Source organism: Saccostrea cucullata, unplaced genomic scaffold, assembly GCF_032062105.1.
Source record: "Saccostrea cucullata isolate Sc308-1 unplaced genomic scaffold, CSIRO_AGI_Scuc_v1 ctg3707, whole genome shotgun sequence".
NCBI classification, from domain to species: domain Eukaryota; kingdom Metazoa; phylum Mollusca; class Bivalvia; order Ostreida; family Ostreidae; genus Saccostrea; species Saccostrea cuccullata.
Window position 1 is genome coordinate 56,224 of NW_026928149.1, and position 21,910 is coordinate 78,133.

The following is a 21,910-nucleotide window of genomic DNA, read 5'->3' on the forward strand; positions in this document are numbered from 1 at the left end:
AGAAATCGTGTCTAGAATATATATTATTATTTCTAATTTCTATATAAATAATAGACCCAGTGTAGCAATATTCACTGTTACTGACAATAAATACAAACACAACATTTCTTGATTATTTAACTTGAGAAAATGAAAAAATAATAATGAAGATATACACTACAACTATATAATAAGTAATTGAAAATTAGATAGTGTTGGTGGTTCCCTAAATCAAATACTATAAGGAAGATATAGTTATGTACAAAAAAAATTATTTGTCTACCCACTGTTAATCTTATTTTATTGTCATATTATTGCTTTTAAAAAACCTCAGTGCCTCTCAGTATGTCCTCAGTAGCCTCAGTAAAAACCTCAGTATCACACAGTATCAGCTCAGTGCCCTCAGATGCACCTCAGTGCCACTCAGTACTTCACTAGTAGCAACAGTGCTAACCTCAGTGCTCCTCAGTAGCACAACAGAATGCACCGTGAAAACCTCAGTGCTACTCAGGACTTCCTCAGTTTCTCAGTAGTAGCCTCAGTACAACTCAGGGTTTTCTCAGTACAACTCAGTACTTCCTCAGGGTTTTGTTGGATTCTCAGGGTTTTTTTAATACAGTAGTGATAGTTACAAATTTTTACAATGTATGTCCATGTATCATGTCATATTTTTTTCCAATTTACATTATATTATATCAAATTGTATCATATTCATGAATATATAGTTGTACTTTGAAATAGTAACTACGTATCTTTGTCTTGATTTTATGCCTGTGCGTTTCATTTGTGGTTTTAATCTTAGCTTTTTTATCCATCTTTTATAGAAGAAAGCAAAGAAAGTCCGGTACAGATTTTGGAATCTTATTAAATACATTTTTTATGTATTTTGTAGTATAATGCTAAATTTATTAACGTTTTATGTTTCATTTGAAGCATTGACATAAAAAAGAGACTTAGTTTTAACATTTCCCATTAACAATTTTCTCATTTAACCCCAGATGTTGGAACACAGGCTATACGCAGCACAGTTAAGGATACAAATGGAAATATCGGCCATTTTTTAAGATAAAAAATACATACTTTATTAGGATAGGCGATTCTTTTTAGGAATTCACTGATATAAAAAAAATGTAATGTGGTTTAAATCTACATGTTGGGGACGTTTAGATTTTTTATTTAGACTTGTCATGTGATAGCGACGTCACATGACTTTGGCAATTATACTTGCAGTTTAGAGGTCATCTATAAATTTCAATATTTCAATATTTCAAGGGCATAACCAAGTTAAAAATTTTAGTTTATTTTATAATCCTTTTCAACACTGTATGTAGTTTGTGAAAAGTGCTGCGAACCTATATAGATTCCCTTTTTTAATTGGTAAAATTTAATTTGTTGGACGGTAGGTTGAATATTTTGCTGGTCAACTACATTAAATAAAGCTATAATTAATTTATTTGCAAGATTTCAAGAGGTTCGCAGCACTTTTCAAATATCTTAATGCTTCTTGAGTTTATGTGTAAAATTTTGACAAGATACATTGAGGGTATGCCCTTGCAAGAAATCGATTTACTTGGGCCCTTCCATTACTTTTTCAATGAATCTGCATACAAACACAAGACAGTATCGCTTGTCTGGGGAATGCATGTACAGTTTATAAATAAAATACTAAAATAGACATCGCATCCAAGTTAACGGCTTTTTATTTTACTCCAAATAATATTTTATTTGAGAACAAAAGACATTTTTCTTTGTACAAAATGTGACTTGATCAGTCTCTCACTGTGTACAAACTGCGTCATTTTTCTGAGATGACGTCACATTGACAAGTGCATTGCGATCGATGCATCGTTTATATACTGTTATGTGGGATTTAACAAACGACAAAACTGCATGTAATAGTAAATTTGTATGTAGTACACAGCTATCCAGCTGTTTGAAATAGTTAATAATTTAATTTTGTGGTATTTTAAAGACCTTATATTATGTGTAACGTCATAGTAAACATTTTCCGTACAAATTAGGCCCCGCCTTCTTACTGTAACCTTAACTGTGCTGCGTATGAAATAGCAATGTTCTTGAATTAAACAGGGTAAGCATGTATATTTAAGTATTTTCAATGAAGAAAAATAATATGAGCGCAGTCTCTGTTCTAAAAAAAAGATAAACATGTCCTTTAATAGCCAGAAACAGTTCTATCATTTGCTAGTTGCATATTTTAGATCAGAGGTTGCGCTCTATATTAAATATATATATATAAGCTTTAAAATTGACCGTTTTTGTGGTCTTTTTCAAAATATCAAGAAATTGACCCAATTTATGACATCATTATGCATTGACTAACCAAAAAATTATAACATTTTTATAAATACGCAATCACCAAAGATATGAGTAATATACAATGCATTGTTAATTAAATTAAGAAAGTTCACTAGGGCCAAAAAAGGCCTAGGGCCAAAGTGAACCTTGTTCTTTCAATATGTATCAATATTGATTACAAAATAAGCAGTAGCTGCAAACTCAATTTCATATCAAACATGATAACTTTCATTTGATTTGAAATACATTTCAAGTTGGTATTTCTACAATTTCCTAGAATGTCTTAAATTGAAAAAAAAAATAATAAAGAAATAAAAACATTGTCAATTTACGTGTATAATGAGATTGATTTGCAATTGTAATTTAAGGTCCTGAGTTTTTTTTTCATTCCGATTGAAATGTTTTCCTATTTCCATTTTAAGAGTGTTTAAAAAAAATCAGTCCTGCAATCATTATTTACTTAGTACTTTTTATAAACTGTAATTCAATCGCCCTTGACTTACGTTTGAAAGGGTAAATTATCATATAATTAGTAAAATTACTCATTGATTTATGATTTATTGAAGCCTTTGATTACATACATAATTATATTCATTGAGCATTGTTTCATTCATCATTCCATATTCTAAAAAAATCAACTTCATAAAGACAAATTAGTTGTATTCGCACATCAAAGATTAAGGGTTAATAAAAAAGCAAAAAATACAATGATTGCTATATAATAGATGACGGTACAGGCCATATACATGATATTATGCAAATACAGTCCTTTAATGCAGTAGATGCATAAATATATAGACTTCCTTAATATGCTTTTTAGGGAATTGACGATGACGTTGACGCGTAACACAGCCGAGTTGAGCTGTATGCTTGAAAGTTTTGTTGCAGGGCAAACACGACAGTCACGTGACTGACTCGGCCAATCACATCCTACTAAACTATTGTTTATTCATATGAGGTATATTAATACTGTTTTTCTATTTAAATCTTCCAAAATGAATTAGTCAGCTTCGCGGACATCGTTCGTTACACAAGGTGAGGCAATATATGTGCACTTCCGCGGTTATAGTTCAAACCGAATTACAAAGTACTTCCAGTACCGTCCACCATTCTAGTCCCGAATCTGCTGAATCTGCGTCCCGGCAGACGATTGCGTGCATTTACAGGAAAAACTCCTACATAAACAAATACATGGGCGCAGACATTTTGGACACCCAAAGTTGTGCGGAGGAGAAAATGCTACCTTTTGCGTGATTGGTCAATAAGAGAAAAGACTTGTTATGTATTTGACAAGTGAAATAAAGTTGATAAAAATCTTATATCAAGACTTTGGTTCTTTGAGAGATATAGGAGTTACAGGTAAAAATTGAAGGGAGGGGTGCACTTTGGTTAGATATTTTCCTTTAGAATCAAACGCACCTAATTGTAAACAAATGGAAATTGAAAGTAAAAGTGCTGCGTGACGGTATATTTTTTCTGCCATGTTTTGATTTCCAATATCTCGAACTTTCACGACAAAGGGGTCATTTGCCCGAAATTCAATATATGTATCAGTGAGAGAGGCTCTAAGTTTGTATGGAAGTCTATGGGAAAACATTTGGTGGTGTTAGTCTTGTTCCTCGATTGTAGTTGCATTATCCAAGAACTTCCAAGGGACACTACTGACGTCAGACATAACAAAAATAACAATTACAGCTGACGTTTTATCTATTAATAATTTAGAGTATCGTAAAGTTGCTATATTTTTGAAAAAAAAAAATAAAGATGAAAAATGTGAAGGTGTAAGATATGTCAAAGACGTTTAGAAATTCGATGTTTCAATAATTTCCAGAAAAATAATAAGATTTTTATTATATTTCTTATGAAATCTTTAAGCAACATAAAGGTTATGAAATTGTCAAAAAAATTTGAAAAAAAAAATACTTGCATCAAATCTTTGTCTTAGCACCTCTAGTGCGGGACCTTTCATAAGTTTATTGGTAAAAAAATCATTTAAAAAATATCTTTCTTGTACAAATGATAAAGATCAGGTAACTGCTTTTCTCAAGTTCTGCCTGCCCCACGACTCAATCTTTATGAGAAAACGTATCCGAGGGACGGCCGTATAATCTTAAAACCAGTTAACCGTAAATTTTCTTTCAAGCTTTGAGCGGAGGTGTCTAAACATTGTGTTAAATAATATCTTACGTTTATTGTCAATGCCTAAAACTGGTTTAACATTATAATAAACGCCAGACATTTTGTCACGTGACTTGCGTAATGAGATAGGTTGCTTCGTCCCAATAACACTCGTGTTCATTGTGTGTAGTTTCATTCAAAAACTGTGAAAATATGGTTGAATTTCAAAGATTTTATATACTATGGAAAGGAAAAGGAACTTGTTTTATAGGATCTCTTTGTGGTGGATATATTCTTGGTATATTTAATACTTTTATTGAAAACAAATCAACTTTGAGCCCACACAATATGGTAATGGTGGCCACAATGTCACAAGCTATTATGAATTTTCCGTCTATGAAATGTAAACAACAAATCCAAAAGTGGTTGATATCGCTTCGGAAAAGCTTTTGAGCTTGGAAAAATGTTGGATTGGATTCAAACCGTGCAGCAGCAATCAGAAGGGATTGGATAGTTACAACTTTTTAAAATAGAAAGTAAATGGACATGAATTTTAGAGGCGATTAACGATAAACAGGATTTAATTTTGATAGTTTTGGGGACTGAAATTCTCAAAATGCAGACCGAAGTCTTTTACAGTCGACACAATCTTTTCTCTTTAAAGATGTATTTTGTAATCCACCTATATTCTCTTAAGGGTAAGAACAAGTCAAGCGCAAAAACACATTTTGATATAAATGACGTAGACATGATTATTTGTGTCATTTATGTCACGTGACAAAAACATTGCGGCTTTCTGAGATGACATAGACAAAACGTGAGGACAGATATTTTGATTCTTTAAGTGACTATACACATGAAGGAAATGGGAAACTTTTACAGTTTTCTGTGGATATTATTACTGATCAATTTGACATCATCCAAGGTCAGTTTTGATAAAAATGATATGTTGATACTTGTGATCACAAACACAGAATTAAGTATAATGAGTGTTTTACATATCAGAACAAAACTCAAACTTTTCATATGTAATTAAATCTTACAAATACATATTTCCTCAAGCAGATAAGCAAAGACAATCTTTGAGACAGCTTTATAAAATATTGAGATAACTGTGGAATGGCTTTTGAAGTGCTGTAAAATTGTTCTGTGGTCGCTTTTTGAGTCCAATAGAATGCAAAATTTGCAGTCCCAGAGATCTCAGAACTGATTGTTTGGATTAGCTAGGCCCTTGTATATTCCATAGCTACAAAATTCTCTACAGTAATTTTGTTTATTTTCTACAGACAACGTGTCTAACTCTAAAACAAAAAGTCTTTCTGAAAAAGTTGGGATTGCGACTAAAGAAAAATGGAATACTCATGGACATGTGTAAACACTTGTCGATCTCGGATGTAAAAAGATCTTCAGTGTTGTAAATCTCTTTTACACACCATTGTCGTGTTGATTTAATCTGACAAAATCATAATAATAATGAATAAAAATGTTCTGGCTCTAAAACTGGAAGCAAGCAAATGTACTTTTCTAACCCATGCATATAACTTTATTATAAACATATGGTGTTTGGAGCAAAACAGTTAAATCAATTAGCACCTTCCAAAGAAAAATTATAGACAAAAGGGTACATGTATACTGTTAATACGCATGTCAGTCCATCCTTTCCTCTGTCACACTTTCATATTCATCAATCTCTTTTTACATATTACACAGTAGACTCACCATCTTCTGGTGCTCTGTGGATGTGCAATAAGGTTTTGGAAATTTTCATTTGCACCCTTGGGGTCCAACCGGAGTAGAAAAATGACTTTTTTTGCAAAAAGCCCCTGGTTTTCGTAACCCCTCTTACATTTTACACAGTAGCCTAATCGTCTTTTGGGAAATGGTTGGTGGTATCCTGTTGAAGTGCAATAAGATTTTGAATCTTTTTTCCCTAGGGTCAAATGAGTGAAAAAATAACGTTCTTATGGAAAAGGCCTCTGGTTCTCTTTACTCCTCTCAGTTTTTACACAAAAGCCTAGTCATTTTTTAGGAGATGATCGGTGGTGTGCAATGGATGTGCAATATGGTTTCAGAATTTTCATTTTTACCCTGGGGTTATACATGGTGGTGAAAAATTGTGTGGTTTTTTTTTATTTTTAGACACCCTGGTTCCCAAAACTTGTCTTTTATGCTATGCATTAGCCTAATCGTTTGGAAGATGATTCTTTTTGTCCTGTGGATAAGCAAAATTGTTTCAAAATTTCATGTGTATGGCAAATAAGGGCAGGGGAGAGGTCCCTCCCTCACTTATGAGGTTATGACTTGTAGATACTTGATGATACACTACTAAAAAATCGTTCAATACTGTAGATTGGCAAATAATCACGATGGTTTTAATTTCACTATGTTCGCGATTTGTCATTTTCCCGCGAAATTAAACCCACCGTGAATGCTATCATTGGTCTTACAAAATATGATTAAATGCGTATATGAAATCAAAATGAAGTTCTTGCAGCGTGAAATTAAATCAATCGCGATTGGTACTTTTTAAGAAATCGTGAAATTTTACCACAGTGGAATTAAAACGATTTACAGTATTTATATATCTAATCATTACAAGTCTGGAATTACAGAGTTTAGTTAATGATGTAAATTGAGAAATTGTTGGTCCATAATTAGTAATTAATAACTTTGAACAAATCGTATTCACTTTTATTCAGTATTTGGGGCAGGCAAAAACCTGCTCGAAGAGCGACTCCAAGTCAATACTATCCCTTTATTGCAACACACATACAGTTTGCCTGTTTTGGGAAAAAGGCCTCGATAGCCACTAGAGCTATGTTAAAAATCGATTGTAATGACAATGTTAAAGTTGACTCTTTTCTGTACATATGTATATTTTTATGAAAAAATTCTACATCATATAAGTCTTACGTCTATCTACTAGTACTAGTTTTACCATTATCATTTTTATTTCACATAGTGAACATGTCTTTAGATCGGTCAATATCAGTAGGAATTAGTTCATTGTGTGTTTTAATTGGGTTATATTTCATAAAATGGGCAGGTCTATGACAGTCGATAAGTACAAGTTTAGGTATAGTATGTGATAAAATAATATGAAATGCAAATGGTTACATGCTCAACTAAACAAAACCCCAAAAGGGCAAAATCCTTTGCAATCAGGTATTTTAAAAATACTATCTAGTGGTGGTGATTGTAGGTTCCATGTTTCTATGGGCGGGGAGGAGAAGTCAAAATTCAAAATTCTTATTTTATTTGCTTCAGTATATATACCTTAGATAGAACTGCAAATTCCCAGGGGGGGGGGGGCACTCATTTTCCTTGAAATTATAAATGATCATGTGACTCAAAAAATAGTTGAACCAATTTTTTAATTTGACTATACATAAATTTGTTTCTTCTGTTATTATGCATATCTAAAGTTATAAATGTTGTAGATTCCTGAAGGTCATCCCCAGTTGATCACACTATGACCTAAGTTGAATTAAAAAGTGCAACAGTGATAATGTAAACTGCTTGACATTACATCCATATGGCTTTGGGTCAGCCCCGTCTCCTACAAAAAGTAATGGAAAACGTTCAGAGAGATGTGCCACTAAACAATTTGTATACATGTATATTGACGTTTTATTTAGGTCAAAACAAAGTATTAGTTTAGAAACATGAAAAAAAGGCGTCTGTGAAGGGCAACGTGACTTGGGAGAAGTTATATCTGCATGTTTTTTTTTTTTCAAAATTTGAAACAGGCAATGCTATATATATGGTGACGATAATAAACATGTCTACATTGGATGCTTATATTCTTTAGAATTCGGTTCTTGATGAGTTTTGTGCTTTTTTCCCAAAATTATCCTGATTGATTAACTTATTATATGTTGTTTAACGTCCCTCTCGAGAATTTTTCATTATATTTAGATAATACATTTTGCTGGTGGATAGCTGCAAATTTTGTCCTATACTCGGCATGTAGGTCGGTATGCAAGGGTGATTCTTTTTCGTGGCAGCAACTTCTGCGACAGGGTTCTTTGCTTGATACGGTCTCATACAAGGACTGGCCTCCATGTTCTATAGTGGAATTCGAACCCGCGAGGTAATAATCAACTTCTTACTTCGCGACTCTAATGCATATGATCTAACCACTGCGCCAAATTCACATCAGCTTCTTAAAACAATGAACAAACTATTGCTTTTCAAATAGTACAACTCTTTATAAATAGTGTATGTCTTTGTAAGTATTTATTATTATAAGTTAATAGCTCACTTAGCTTTTTGATTTTTTCATCACTTTTTGTCTGTCGGCCATCCGTCTGTTTGAAAATTTTTCACAATGTTTTTTACTTCTTCTCAGAACCACTGGGCCAAATTCAAACAACCCTGCCCTGAAGCATTCTTTGGTAAAGGGGATTCAAGTTTGTTCAAATAATGCAGCACACCCACTTTTAAAGAGAGATAATCAATAATTAGTGAAAATGTGGCGGTACCATTCGTACCATATCCGTAACAGAAACCACGTGGCCAAAAACATTGAAACCCTTATTACTATTTCTTTACATAGACTTAATGTAGATTCAAATAAGTTCAAATTTGGAATCCCTGGGGTAGGTGGGCCACATTTGGGCATCCAAAAATTTACATGGAAGTATGCAGAGAATGTTATCTTTCATAAATCATCTACTCAAGAACAGCAAGGGCGTTATATTTCCCCGTTTTCTCATTCGTCTGTCAGTCCGTCTGTCTGATACAATAAAACTTTAACCTTGGTCATAACTTCTGAATGATAGGAGATAGATGTTATATTCCACATAAACATTAACGTTGACAAGAACTTTTCACATATACTCTAGGTTTTGACCTCGTGACCTTAACCTTGACGTTTTACATATATTTTTCAACAATTTTAACAACATTATTTTAAAGAGCATTATATGGTAAGAGTCTCGAGTGGCACCTTAAAATGAAAATCTTTATTTTACTTTATATATAGCTTAAATTTGTACAGCTATATATGCGACCTTTCTTGGTCATTTTCATTTTGATCAAAATGCCGTTATTTAAGAAATATGGCATCATAAAAATCACGTTTTCCCGCCATTTTAGCATAATTTGTATAAAACCGCTTATTTTCAAGCAGTTTTTCTTCAAGAAAATATAGAGCGCAGCCTAGAACAAGCTCTATATTTTTACCAAAGATGTATCTATCGAATATTGATTAGTGACAGAAAAATTATGCATGTTCTACACTGAGCTCTATGTTTCCCATAAGAAAAAAACATCAAGAAAAAGGCATATTTTGGCTTTTTTTGTTAGATAGCAAAAATAGCATTATTTCTCATGGCATTTACAGCTAGAGTATGCATATAAATGTGAAAAATATATTAGAAATATTTCTAATATAATCTCTTCTTCAAAATAAATATCAATTAAACATATCTGAATATCATTCAAAAATGTTGATTTTTAGGGGGCCAAAATTGGCTCTTATCATATATACTCCTTGATCATTTTGAAATACGAAAAATTAGGTAATGATTTCATATCATGCATTGATATCATCTGTGACAAGGCATTTCTAAATATATCATCACTTTTGACCGTGTTAACTTGACATACTTTGCAAAAGTATTATATTTCCTTCTAACTTTTTATTCAGAAGAGATAAAACTTTCATATGTGACATATACATAACCTGTGATGTTCGTTATTTTTTTCTAAATTTTCAAAGTTTATGATAACGTTTGAATGACATACATGTACATGTACATGTATCATAGGACGTGTATGTTTGGCACAAAATGCCATGAATGATAGCACCCCAACCACTAAGATATCAGAAGCAAGGGACCACATTTTTTGAATTTATTTCTTAGTCATATTTATCTGAAAACAGTCTCATATAGTGTAAATTCAAGATTTTGTTTTAATTCTGACTTCCGGGGTTAGGGGCGTGCCACGATTAAGGATAGATTTTTTTAAGGAATAAAAGGGAAAAAAATCTAGAAATTCTTCTAATCACGAACAACAAGACCATGATTAGACAAATTGATATTAATATTGAAATATTCTCAAGAAGTGAAGATTCAAATTATGACACCACAGGTTAGGGAGGGGCCGTTTCTCCTGCCCCTATTTGCCATACATGCACATGAAAATGCTTACTTTGAAACATATACAGGGCAAAAGGAATCATCTTCAAAATGATCAAGCTATTGTATAACATAAAAGGGAAGTTATCGGTACCAGGGTGTTTGAATATTGAATAACACAATGTTTTCCCCGAATTTGACCTCCAGGGTAAAAATGAAAAAATCGAAACCATATTTCACGTTCAGGAGACACAACCAACCGTCAACTAAAAGATGTTTAGGCTACTTTGTAAAATGTAAGAGTGCTTAGGGGAACCCGGGGCTTTATGCAAACCCCCTCTCAATTTTCGATCCCGATCTGACCCCCAGGATGAAAATGATAAAAACCTTATTGCATATCTACAAGAGTTGGTTAAGCTATTGAGTAAATTGTTTGAAGAGTTTGAGCAAGAAGAAAATTTTTAAGACGGACAGACAGACATATGTTAGAACAATATTCCCGAAAGGGGTGGGGGTGACAAAATTATTGAGTGTATTAAGTTCATAAAAATGCTTTGCTCTGAAAGAATACTTTTTGTTGTAGAGATAATTATAAAAATATTTCAATTATGGGCCAAAAATTTATTTTTTTATGAAAATATAATTACATAAACCTACATCATTAATTAAATTCAATTAATTTATTCATAATCAAATAATTAAATTTAGACTGCTTATGAATTAGTACATAAAAATACCTATAGAGATTGGTCGGACCGTAGTATACAGGAGGTTAAGAACCATTAAAACAAAAGCGAAGTTTTGGATTACGGAAAAATTTCTTGAATATAACAATGTTACTTTTAGGCCCTTGTAATGTATTTTTTATTATTACAGGACATTCAAATCAACCTAGGCCTAAATAAAGTGAAGCTGAGCCAATCAGTCGATGCTTTCCCTCAACAGGTAAATGTTACAAGGTGTAGAAAATTTTCGCAGATATGTAATTTCCTGATGCACATTTGAAATATTTCAAGATAAAAATTGAATCAAGAACATTTTGTGAAATCATGTATTACAATTGAATATGATAGTCATTAAACATGGCAACAAATAGATTTAAAAAACAGACTAAACAATATACAAAAACCATTAGTGACTAATATAATATGTCCATTTCTTGGTTCTAACATTATAATGTTCCATCGTTGTTAATATTGAAGACATTTCCAGTAAATATAAAAATAATTGAAAACAAATTTAAAACTTATTTTGTGCTGCATTTCTTATGTTGGTAAGTATGTTTTCACCTATTCGTATTTCCTTTTGCTTGTAATAGCCTCATAAATACACTGTATTCATTTTATTTATTCAGAGTAGTCAATGTTGTAGTATTCCTTATAGCTATTCTTAAGGTGTATATTAAAGACTGAAATTAAAAGCACCTATAACTGTATTCTTATGCATTATGATTTTAATACTAAATTTAATCTAAGTCTCCCTGTGAGTAGCAGGATTCAACAACACCATTTTTTCAACATTATTATTGTTCATTTTGAAGTAAATTACCGTATTTTACTAGCAAGGTAACCTTCTCCTATAGACTGAAGATTCATTTGTTATTATAGATCCAAAAAAGAGCCGCCACATATCTTGACTATCAGATTATAACATACAAAGTCATTGATGCAAATGAAGATTGTACCCATGGAATCCATTTGATTCAGGCCAATTGTACTGATTTGGAAAGGCCTATATGTGTGAGAAACGTAACATATAGGAACTTGGTTGCTGTGTGTGCCCCCAACATTCCAATGCCCGGAACTCCAGGTAAGATTGAGATGATCATAAATTGAAAGTAAATCTTCAAATATCTGACAATCTGTCTTGTAAGATTACGTAACATACATGTATACTGTACGAGGATTGTTCGTAAAAAATCGTGGACAAAGCGTTTTTCTCGAAAAATAATGGGCGCTCTAAGTTCAATTTTTTAGCAAATTAATGTTTAATTATCATATTTAAATATAGATGAATTATTTTGATAATTAAAAATATAGACAAGGATTAGGATTTTATTATGCTGAAATGTGAACAAGATGCAGTACTAGTCCTGCAGAGCATGAACAAAAACTAGGGTTTCATTTGAGACTTCACAAGTATTTGATAGAAAAATTGGGGTATAAATTATCCCATTTTTAATCCATTATGTATTGTGTCATCTTTTTGAAATTTTCAAGGCATTTGCGTAATTTTTAGCAATGTCCCAATTTAGCATTTGAAATGGGAAAGTGGTAAACACAGCAAGAAAATGGAAACGTTTGATGTTATTAAATCGCTTCGGATAGCAGTTTAGTGTGATTAAGAGTCTTTATATTTATACAGAAGAGAAAAATCTATAGAAATATCATCAAATCTTTAGTATACAAGTGATTTGGTTGTTTTCTCATTGGGAAATCTCTTTGATCTAGTCCTAGTGTGGAACAAAACATATGGACAGATATCTATGGTAAAAGCAACTGTCAGACTCTGTCTCTGTAAACCGTTGATGAAAGATTGCCTATTTAGTTGAATGATAGTTAGCATGTTGTCCATAAGTCTGCAGAAGGTCCCATGTGTTAAAGATAATTTCCTCGACTATTTATGGGGGACTAAGAGAAATTAAAGTATGTGCATTAATGAAATTCCCTTATTTTTTGGGGGACTTTTTAGCAAAGACGCTGCTTTAGACACTTTGACTTTATCATCCGTGTGCCCTTATGCGATAGAAAACATAAAATATCACAATTTGTTTATTAGTTTAAATACATGTATCTATTTGAAATTTGCTATGTATGTTATGAAAAATTTACTAAAGAGTAGTGAAAATATTGGAACACATTGACAATTAATTTTACTCTAGACAACTTGTCCACGATTTAACCGGACAACCCTTGATATTAAGCTGCCTACGAAGCATGCAAATATATGGCTCAATAGCCTATATGAATGACTATAACAGCCCATGGGCCTTAAGCTGACATCAGATAATAGGGGAAAGGAGAATTGTGAGGTGTAACTCACTCAAGACTTCGTTTGAATTTTTCCATTTCACACATGTAAAGTGTATTACATGTAAGACTAGCTTAAAAATAATTATAGTATCTTTCTGGATTCTATTAAAGTACACAAACCCTCAGTTTCTGAAAATTCGGCATTAACGAATTGAGATGAAAATTCTCACAAAAATATCTCTGAATTTTCAAAGTAATGTTTTTTACCACGATTACTCTACAAAATTGCATCTTAAAAGTTTATTATATTATACAGGAAAGGATGTATTCACTATGAAAAAAGAATTGCATTATAGGAGAAAACAATTTCCCGGAAAGAGACATTTAAAAATTTATCATTATTTGTTCTTTTTTACCGTATATGTGTTTATTTTTTTTTCAAATTTGCATTTATACCTAAAATTTATTATTTACAACTTTACATTAAACCTCAAAAGTGGACCAAAACACCATTAAAGCGTTGATTTTTGCATGACTTTTGGCCTAGAAGTCCTTGAGGGCAGGCCTGTCCCTAAAGAAAATTGCGATATTTTGATAGATTAAGATGTTAGAAATAATTTTTGTTAAGATTCTCTGTTAATTAAAGTGTTGTTCTTACACCATATATGCTTTCTTTTTGAAGTCGGGGGTTCGAATCCACCTGGGGCCACATTACATAATTAATTTAAGTTATCCTTCTTTGTAGAGGATCGGAGTACCCTTAAATTAAAAAATGTTTATGTAAATGTCTTTTATAATAACCATTGTTTATTTACTTGCTTTGTTTTAATTTTTTACAGCATCTTGTCCAGTCTTCACATTCACAGTCACAACACCACCCATCCCTATTGTTCAGCCTGACCCTATAGCTACTTGTAAGAGCTGCTCTCGCTATAACGTATGGGATATAGAAAAATGTAATTATTACATATTTTATCAAGTTACTATTTGTCAAAAATAAGATTCATACAGATATAAAAGAAAAATTTAATTGGATTTACTGCTAAAATTTGCAATTTTTATCCAATAATATTGTGTTCTGGAACTGTGTTACACTGTACAAACAAAATCAAACTCAAGTTTCTTATCTTATCAGAGTTTTTCATATTTCACATGTATAACTGTGAAAAAAAATTCTTTGAGTGCACTGTATCATTATTTAAGCTCACCTTAGCTACATACTCAAGTGTTCCATTTCTGATCACTTTTTGCACAGTGTCTGTCTGTCTGTTTGTGTGTAAATTTTTCATATTTTTTATTTCAGACTTCAAAATGCAATCAAATTGTAATTTTTTAAAATGGGATTCAGTATCTTTTCTAGGATAATTGAATCAACTGAAATAAATCTCACGTGAAAGGCATTTATGGTTATTATCGGGTTTCTTCTTTAGACAAGGGGGGAAATCTCGAACTATAATGACGTTTTCCCCAGTTTTTCTTGTATTGCCACCTCAGTTCCCACTAGGGGAATAAAAGTCATTCATCAACTTTAATTTTATGATATTCTTTTATATCTAAATTCTTGTGGACAATGGTGAATAAAAAGAACTAATTTTGTTAATTTTGATTTAAACTCAAGTGGGCTTAAGAGGTTGAACCAAAGTTATTAAATTTAGTTCACACTTTTTAAAAATCTTATTAGTAGAAGACAGTTAAAATGATATGTGACAATTAAACAATTAAATTGCCTCCACCCCCTACCTGATTCTTTGCCTCAAGAATTTATGCTAAAGAGTGGGGCTAATATGATCTTTCATTGCAAAATGTATTTTCTTACAAAAAAATTAAAGAGTTATAAACTGAGACATATTTTTAATTCTCATGTAGGTTTATGTTGGTATGGTTAAAAAAAATCATGATTTTGAGGTGAACATCAAGGCCCAGTGTCCTTTTTGTATTATAAACATTTAATGCTCATTTTTCTATGATCTCTTAATCTTGCTAAAAATTTTAGATCCAGAATGTCTCATATTAGGAAAGGATACACCTACTCCTCATACCTCTGATATACCTACTACTCATACCTCTGACATACCTACTACTCATACCTCTGATGTTACCCGAAGTTCTGCTGGAAGAAAGGAACAACAAGAAAATGGGTAAGAGCCAACAAAGTATCACAGTCATATCTTTGTACTTTTGAGCTTCGCCTTCTGGGATCTGTTAGGTTTTCCGCGATTCTTTAACATTTATTTTGACTAGCACTAAATAACTCTAGTTAGTGACGTACACTAGTGTTATATACTAGTGTTATATTAATTGCATGCACGTATGTATACATTCATTGAAATATTTTTCCTTATTATATCACATGAGTCGCTCAAGTTTCCCATTGCTAACTTTTTTGAATTCGGAAATGGAACATTTTTAGCTTCTCTTCAACCACGGAATCAATTTCAAAGAAATTTGTCATATAGCATCAGTGGGTGAAGGTATACGATAAATGTGAAGTTCACAGTCCCTGCCCACAGCAGGGGCCTGCATTGTGGGACTAAAACCATCAAAATGTGTGCTATCTTTAAAAATCTTCTTTCCTTCTGGACATCAAGCAGTCAAACTGTTGGCATTATTGTAATAAGCATTGGATCCTCTTTCAAAATTTTAGTATTCAAGGTCCCACGGCCAGGGGTTCTGGTCCTAGGGCAGGGCTCTTTTTAATGTATATTGAAAATGCATATTTCTTTTTTTTAAAATATTTTCTGCTCCTGGGTATTAATATAATGAAGTTTTCACAAAGTTATTATGATAAAGGGTGCTTCTTTAAAATTTTGAACTTCGTTACCCCCAGGTTAGGGGTTCTAGTGTTAAGGTGGCTCATTAAATCAACAGTTTATTTTAGATTTCAGTACAGCACAACTTATAATTTGGATGTCAAATATCCAGATCGGGGTATTGATATCATAAATATTGTTTATAGAATTTTTTAGTTTTTGTCTAATTTTAGTGAAATGTTTCATTTCAAGTTCATTATTAATAGAATTTTAGAACTATCAATGTCAAATGATGGGCATCTTCTTAAGACGAGTACACACAGTGAAAATACCTCTTAATACCTAGTAATAATTTGATTAGAAAAAAAAATTCCTCTAAAAAACAATTAATGTCATTATCTTTTTAATCTATGCATGAAACATTAAGAAAATGAGTTCTGAAGAACCAAGGAATGTATTTCAATGAATTACATGTGTCAAATTGAATGAAGAATGTTTAAACGAAATGAAAAATCCAATTTAAAAAAATATTTGGTATAAAAAGTCCACTTTCAAGAGTTATCTTTCCTAATTACCGAAGGCTCAAAACATCAAGGAACGTTTGACATTACATCTAAAATTCAAAACAAAGCTTTAAATTGCCAGTGTATACATTTAAATCAATAAAGCAAATATATAAATTAACAACAACACAGTAAATAGTGCAAGTAAATAACTTTTTAATTTCAACAAGGTTGTAGATTTTAACTCGAATTTCCTCCATACAAACATTGATAGAGCTCACTGCATGCTGCATTGCATTGCTGATTCTGCTTAAAAGCAATTCTTCTTGGTTTATGCATAGTGAATCCGTTACTTTGTTTTCACTGTTTATAACACCGCATGTTTCATCTATTTTTAGAGCGTTTTAAAGGTCAGGGTCATATTATAGAGGTACCTAACAATTCGTCCCCAGAGGAAACCGGTCGACACAATGGAGGTTTATTTTTCTGTGTAGTATGTCATCAAAAAGTGGTGTAATGAGTCTCCTTAAGGCGGGACTCTAATGAAAATATAGTTTTAAAAACATTAGGTTTTTCTATCTTTCTGTGGAGAATTTTGCTGTTTTAATTATTTTCTTGCTTTTTCTACTTTTTTCAGGCAAAATGACATTAAAACGCTTAAAAAGATGAAAAGGCCTCTAATTCTTCACTGAACAATTAGTCGGACTGTACTATTTCTTTGAAAGTCTTTTTCTCCGATCTTGGATACTTAATCTATGATAAAGAAGGATGCCTCTTTCAAATTTTGAATTTGATGGCCCCTGAGTCATTTTTTTTAGCCCTTTTTGTCTTCATCTGGGTATTAAGAAATAAAAAATAAGCATGTGGAGTGAATAGCGAGATGAACAATGGTGCCTCTTTCAACATTTTGAATTTCATGGCCCTGGTTTGAACACGACACAAATTCAATTGTTGCAAGATACCTGTAATCTGGTGACCCATAAGGCCAATGGGCCTCTTGTTTTCAAATTTCACTAGAGTTATATTATAATTATGCCCCTTTTACACATTGAATAATTATAAATCCATAGTTTAAAGATTTTATAGGAAAAAGAGTACCGAAGAAAAATTGGAGGGGGGGGGGGATTTGGGGAACGTTTGAAATGGTCTCCTTTACAATTAGACATAGATTTTGCTTTGCTATTCATGATTTAAAACATACTGGTATATTAAATTCTTTATTCATGCTGTACTCGTTAATAGTCAGTATATATTGCTAAGGGTAGTAAAAGTATCCCATATTCAACATTTTACAAATTAATGAAATCACACTTGCCACAAATCATATCAGTTATTCTATCCTCTTATATTTTTATATTACTTAATTTTTTTATTACTTTGCTTGATTTCATTTCATCTGAATTTGTAATCTCACTAATTTCATTTTTTTTTTTATTTGTTTGTGTTTTTAAGGAATAAATAGTCAGAGCCAAGATTTGTGTTCTTCTTAAAATGAAAAAGAAAATGACAAGATAATATGTTTGTAGATTAATTCACCACGAAATCAGATGCCCATAAACCGACCTTTTGTCCTAACACATGAAAATTTGACTCTCTGAAGATTAAATCAATTAACAATAAAAGAAAAACAAGAGGCCCACGGGCCTTATAGGTCACCTGAGCATCATGCAACAACTTTCAAATTATTGAATTTGGTTCATGTTTTAAGCTAGATGTTATGGCATTCACAATTTTGAAAGAGGCACCATTCCTAATCATAACTATACATGTACACTTAGCAATTGCTTAGTTTGTTTACTTAATACTGTAAGCAGTTGGGGAACAAAAATGTATGTCAACTAATCAGTAATATTCAGCAATAATCAGGAGTGCTCCTACCACACATGAACCCCTGACCCTAGCACACTTGCTTATCAAAAATGTTTGATTAATACCAAGGTACAGAAATTAAACAATTCATTTTCAGTATATAAGTAGAGCCCCCCCCCCCCATTTTGGTATCCCTGACCCATCCAGGGGCCTGGAAATTCACAATTCTGGAAGAAGAGCCTATCATAACCATGTTATAAGCAATCTGCTTATTACCCAGATGTAGAGAAAACTCTTGCTCATCATAACTATGTAATTACTTAGTTTATTTAATACCTAGGAGCAGAGAAGAAGATTTTCAAAGATTTAATGCATTTCCACTATTTAATCAATTGAGCCCCGCCCTAACACAAGAACCCCTGACCCTGGGGCCATAAAATTCACAATTTTGGTAGAGACACTCTTGTTCATCATAACTATGTACTTAGTTAGTTTATTTAATACCTAGGAGCAGAGAAGAAGATTTCCAAAGATTTAATGCATTTTCACTATATAATCAATAGAGCCCCGCCCTAACACCAGAACCCCTGACCCTGGGGCCATGAATTTCACAATCTTGGTAGAGGCACTCTTGCTTATCATATCTATGTACTTAGTTAATTTATTTAATACCTAGGAGCAGAGAAGAAGATTTTCAAAGATTTAATGCATTTTCACTATATAATCAATAGAGCCCCGCCCTAACACCAGAACCCCTGACCCTGGGGCCATAAAATTCACAATTTATGTAGAAACATTCTTGCTCATCATAACTATATCCTTAATTAGTTTATCTAATACTCAGAAGCAGAGAAGATTTTCAAAGATTTAATGCATTTCCACTATTTAATCAATTGAGCCCCGCCCTAACACCAGAACCCCTGACCCTGGGGCCATAAAATCACAATTTTGGTAGAGGCACTCTTGTTCATCATAACTATGTACTTAGTTAGTTTATTTAATACCTAGGAGCAGAGAAGAAGATTTTCAAAGATTTAATGCATTTTCACTATAAAATCAATAGAGCTCCGCCCTAACACAAGAACCCCTGACCCTGGGGCCATAAAATTTACAATTTATGTAGAGACACTCTTGCTCATCATAATTATGTACTTAATTAGTTTATTTGATACCCAGGAGCAGAGTAGAAGATTTCCAAAGAATTAATGCATTTTCACTGTATAATCAATAGAGCCCCACTCTAACACCAGAACCCCTGGCCCTGGGGCCGTGAATTTTACATAGATTTTTTATTAGTTTTTGACTTCTTTTATACAGAAAATAATCATTTTAAACCGAACACTTTAAATCAGAGTTTATACCATTTTAACCTTGGTCCGTGCGCACTATCTGCGACCTTTAAAGACCACAATTTTTACAAAAATATTACGTTCCATCAATAAAAATTAAATCATGCTGACTTGTTTTTTCATAAGAAATATTTTGATATACAACATATTTATATAGAACCATTTATTTTCACAAAAACGTCATTGTCCACGAACTTTTTGGACAGCCCTCGTAAACATGTTTCTTAAAATGACCACTGTTTACTTTGATTACTTAATACCCAGAGGCAAAAATGGGAAAAATGTATTTTCACTAGATAATCATTAAGACCCACCCCATAAAAACTGTTCCTGGATCAACTTATTTCACACGTTTGCTCATCGTGAGTGGTGATTATTACCAGTATTTGATCATTAGAGCCTCCACCCTCTATGGTACCCATACCTAGGGTCCATAAAATTTATCATTTTTGAAGAGGAATCTTTTCTTATCTTAAGTATATCTTAACTATGTACATAGATCATCAGCATAATACCCAGGAGCAGACAATACGATTTTAAAGAATTACATGCAATGCAGTTTCACTATGTAATCAATAAAGCGCCGCCCTTACACCAGAACGTCATATCCAAGAGCCCTGTAATTCACAATATTAGAAGATGTACCCCTTTTAATCGTATTTATCTTCATGTTTAACGCCTATAAGTGTTTTAATATTAAGTGACCTCTTTATATAATAGATTGAGTGGAAAAAACATTGCTGCTATCGTTACACCTGGAATTGCTCTGCTGTTGGCGCTGGTGGTGCTGCCTGTGCTATACAAATTTGGATGTTTAACGAGGCTGGTAAGAAGTCGTAAGACACTTTGATTTGTAACTACATTATGCTTTAGCTAGTCCCAAGCAAAAAAATAATATACTTTGTGAATATCCATGTCTAGTCAACATCTAACTGAGTGTGTAAAGTTGTTGTAATTACCTCTGTTGTAGGTGACTTTATTGATGTAATTAAATTAGAATATGATCATTAATTTCAATTGCACACTTAAGAGAAATCGTTCAAGACTGGTATCAGAACCAAAATTGATTATCAATTTTGAATTGACCGAACCTCATGAAAACAATTCAGTTTAACTAATTCTACATCTCCCGTCTTTACCTGTTTGTACATATAAAGCTAGTGGCTTCCAATATATACATATATAATTCTAGTAACTCTATGTGTCAACCTGTCTTGCTATCACATTATAAATCACAAGCAGGTAAATAGAACTGATCACAACAAATCAAGATTTTAGTCTTTCAGATTATAAAAAAATTCATTTGCTTAATTATTTAACTAGAAAATATCTTGGTTTGTTTAGAATGTAAAATAAGATAAGGAAAACCAGAATGCTCACACTTAAAAAGCTGACATGAATTCTTTTAAAAACGCAACATTTACATCTATGTACGTTGCTTGTTGCATACAAACTATAACCACAACCTGCCTTATTTCTTTCAGAAACCTTGTCTTATTTTAACGGTATTATACCCCAATTCATTCGTTAAACTAAAATGACTTTTAAGGTCACCTGAGTAAACTCAGGTGACCTATTGCTATCTGTTTTCGTCCGTCGTCGTTCGTCGTGCGTTCTGCGTTAACATTTGAACATTTTTAGCTTCTTCTCTGAAACCACTGAACCAATTTTAACCAAATTTAGCATATGGGTAAAGGGGAACAAAAATTATGAATTTCGTGGTAAATGTACATGCCCCCCTGGGGCCTGGGGGTGGGGCAAAAACCACTAAAATTAGTGCAATCTTTAAAAATCTTCTTCTTTACTCCGGGATATCAAGCAGTGAAACTGTTGGTATGATTGTAATCAACATAGAGTTCTTTACCAAAATTGTGAAATTCATGGCCCCAGGATCAGGGTTTTTTGTGCTAGGGCGGGGCTAAACAGGTTATAAAGTGAAAATGCATTATTTCTTTGAAATTCTTCTTTTCTGTTTGTGGGCTTAAAATAAACTAACCAAGTGCATAGGTTAGTTGAAAATATTCGCCT

General features: G+C 32.5%; 1 protein-coding gene across 1 annotated transcript; it reads left to right on the top strand.

Annotated features, from left to right (window-relative positions):
• The first annotated feature begins 4,589 nt into the window (after positions 1-4,589).
• On the top strand, positions 4,590-21,431 carry LOC134276588 (uncharacterized). Its single transcript, XM_062758824.1, has 6 exons — positions 4,590-5,338; positions 11,376-11,444; positions 12,206-12,308; positions 14,311-14,427; positions 15,465-15,609; positions 20,603-21,431. The coding sequence occupies exons 1-6, from the start codon at positions 5,270-5,272 to the stop codon at positions 20,730-20,732; spliced, it is 633 nt and encodes a 210-aa protein (XP_062614808.1). The 5' UTR covers positions 4,590-5,269; the 3' UTR covers positions 20,733-21,431.
• The last annotated feature ends 479 nt before the right edge of the window (positions 21,432-21,910 follow it).

Excerpts from the sequence above, each read along its gene's own strand:
- LOC134276588 (XM_062758824.1), top strand. The coding sequence starts at position 5,270 with ATGAAGGAAATGGGAAACTTTTACAGTTTTCTGTGGATATTATTACTG. Across the intron at positions 5,339-11,375 it reads TCAATTTGACATCATCCAAG|GACATTCAAATCAACCTAGG; the intron begins GTCAGTTTTGAT and ends TTATTATTACAG. Across the intron at positions 15,610-20,602 it reads AAGGAACAACAAGAAAATGG|ATTGAGTGGAAAAAACATTG; the intron begins GTAAGAGCCAAC and ends TTTATATAATAG.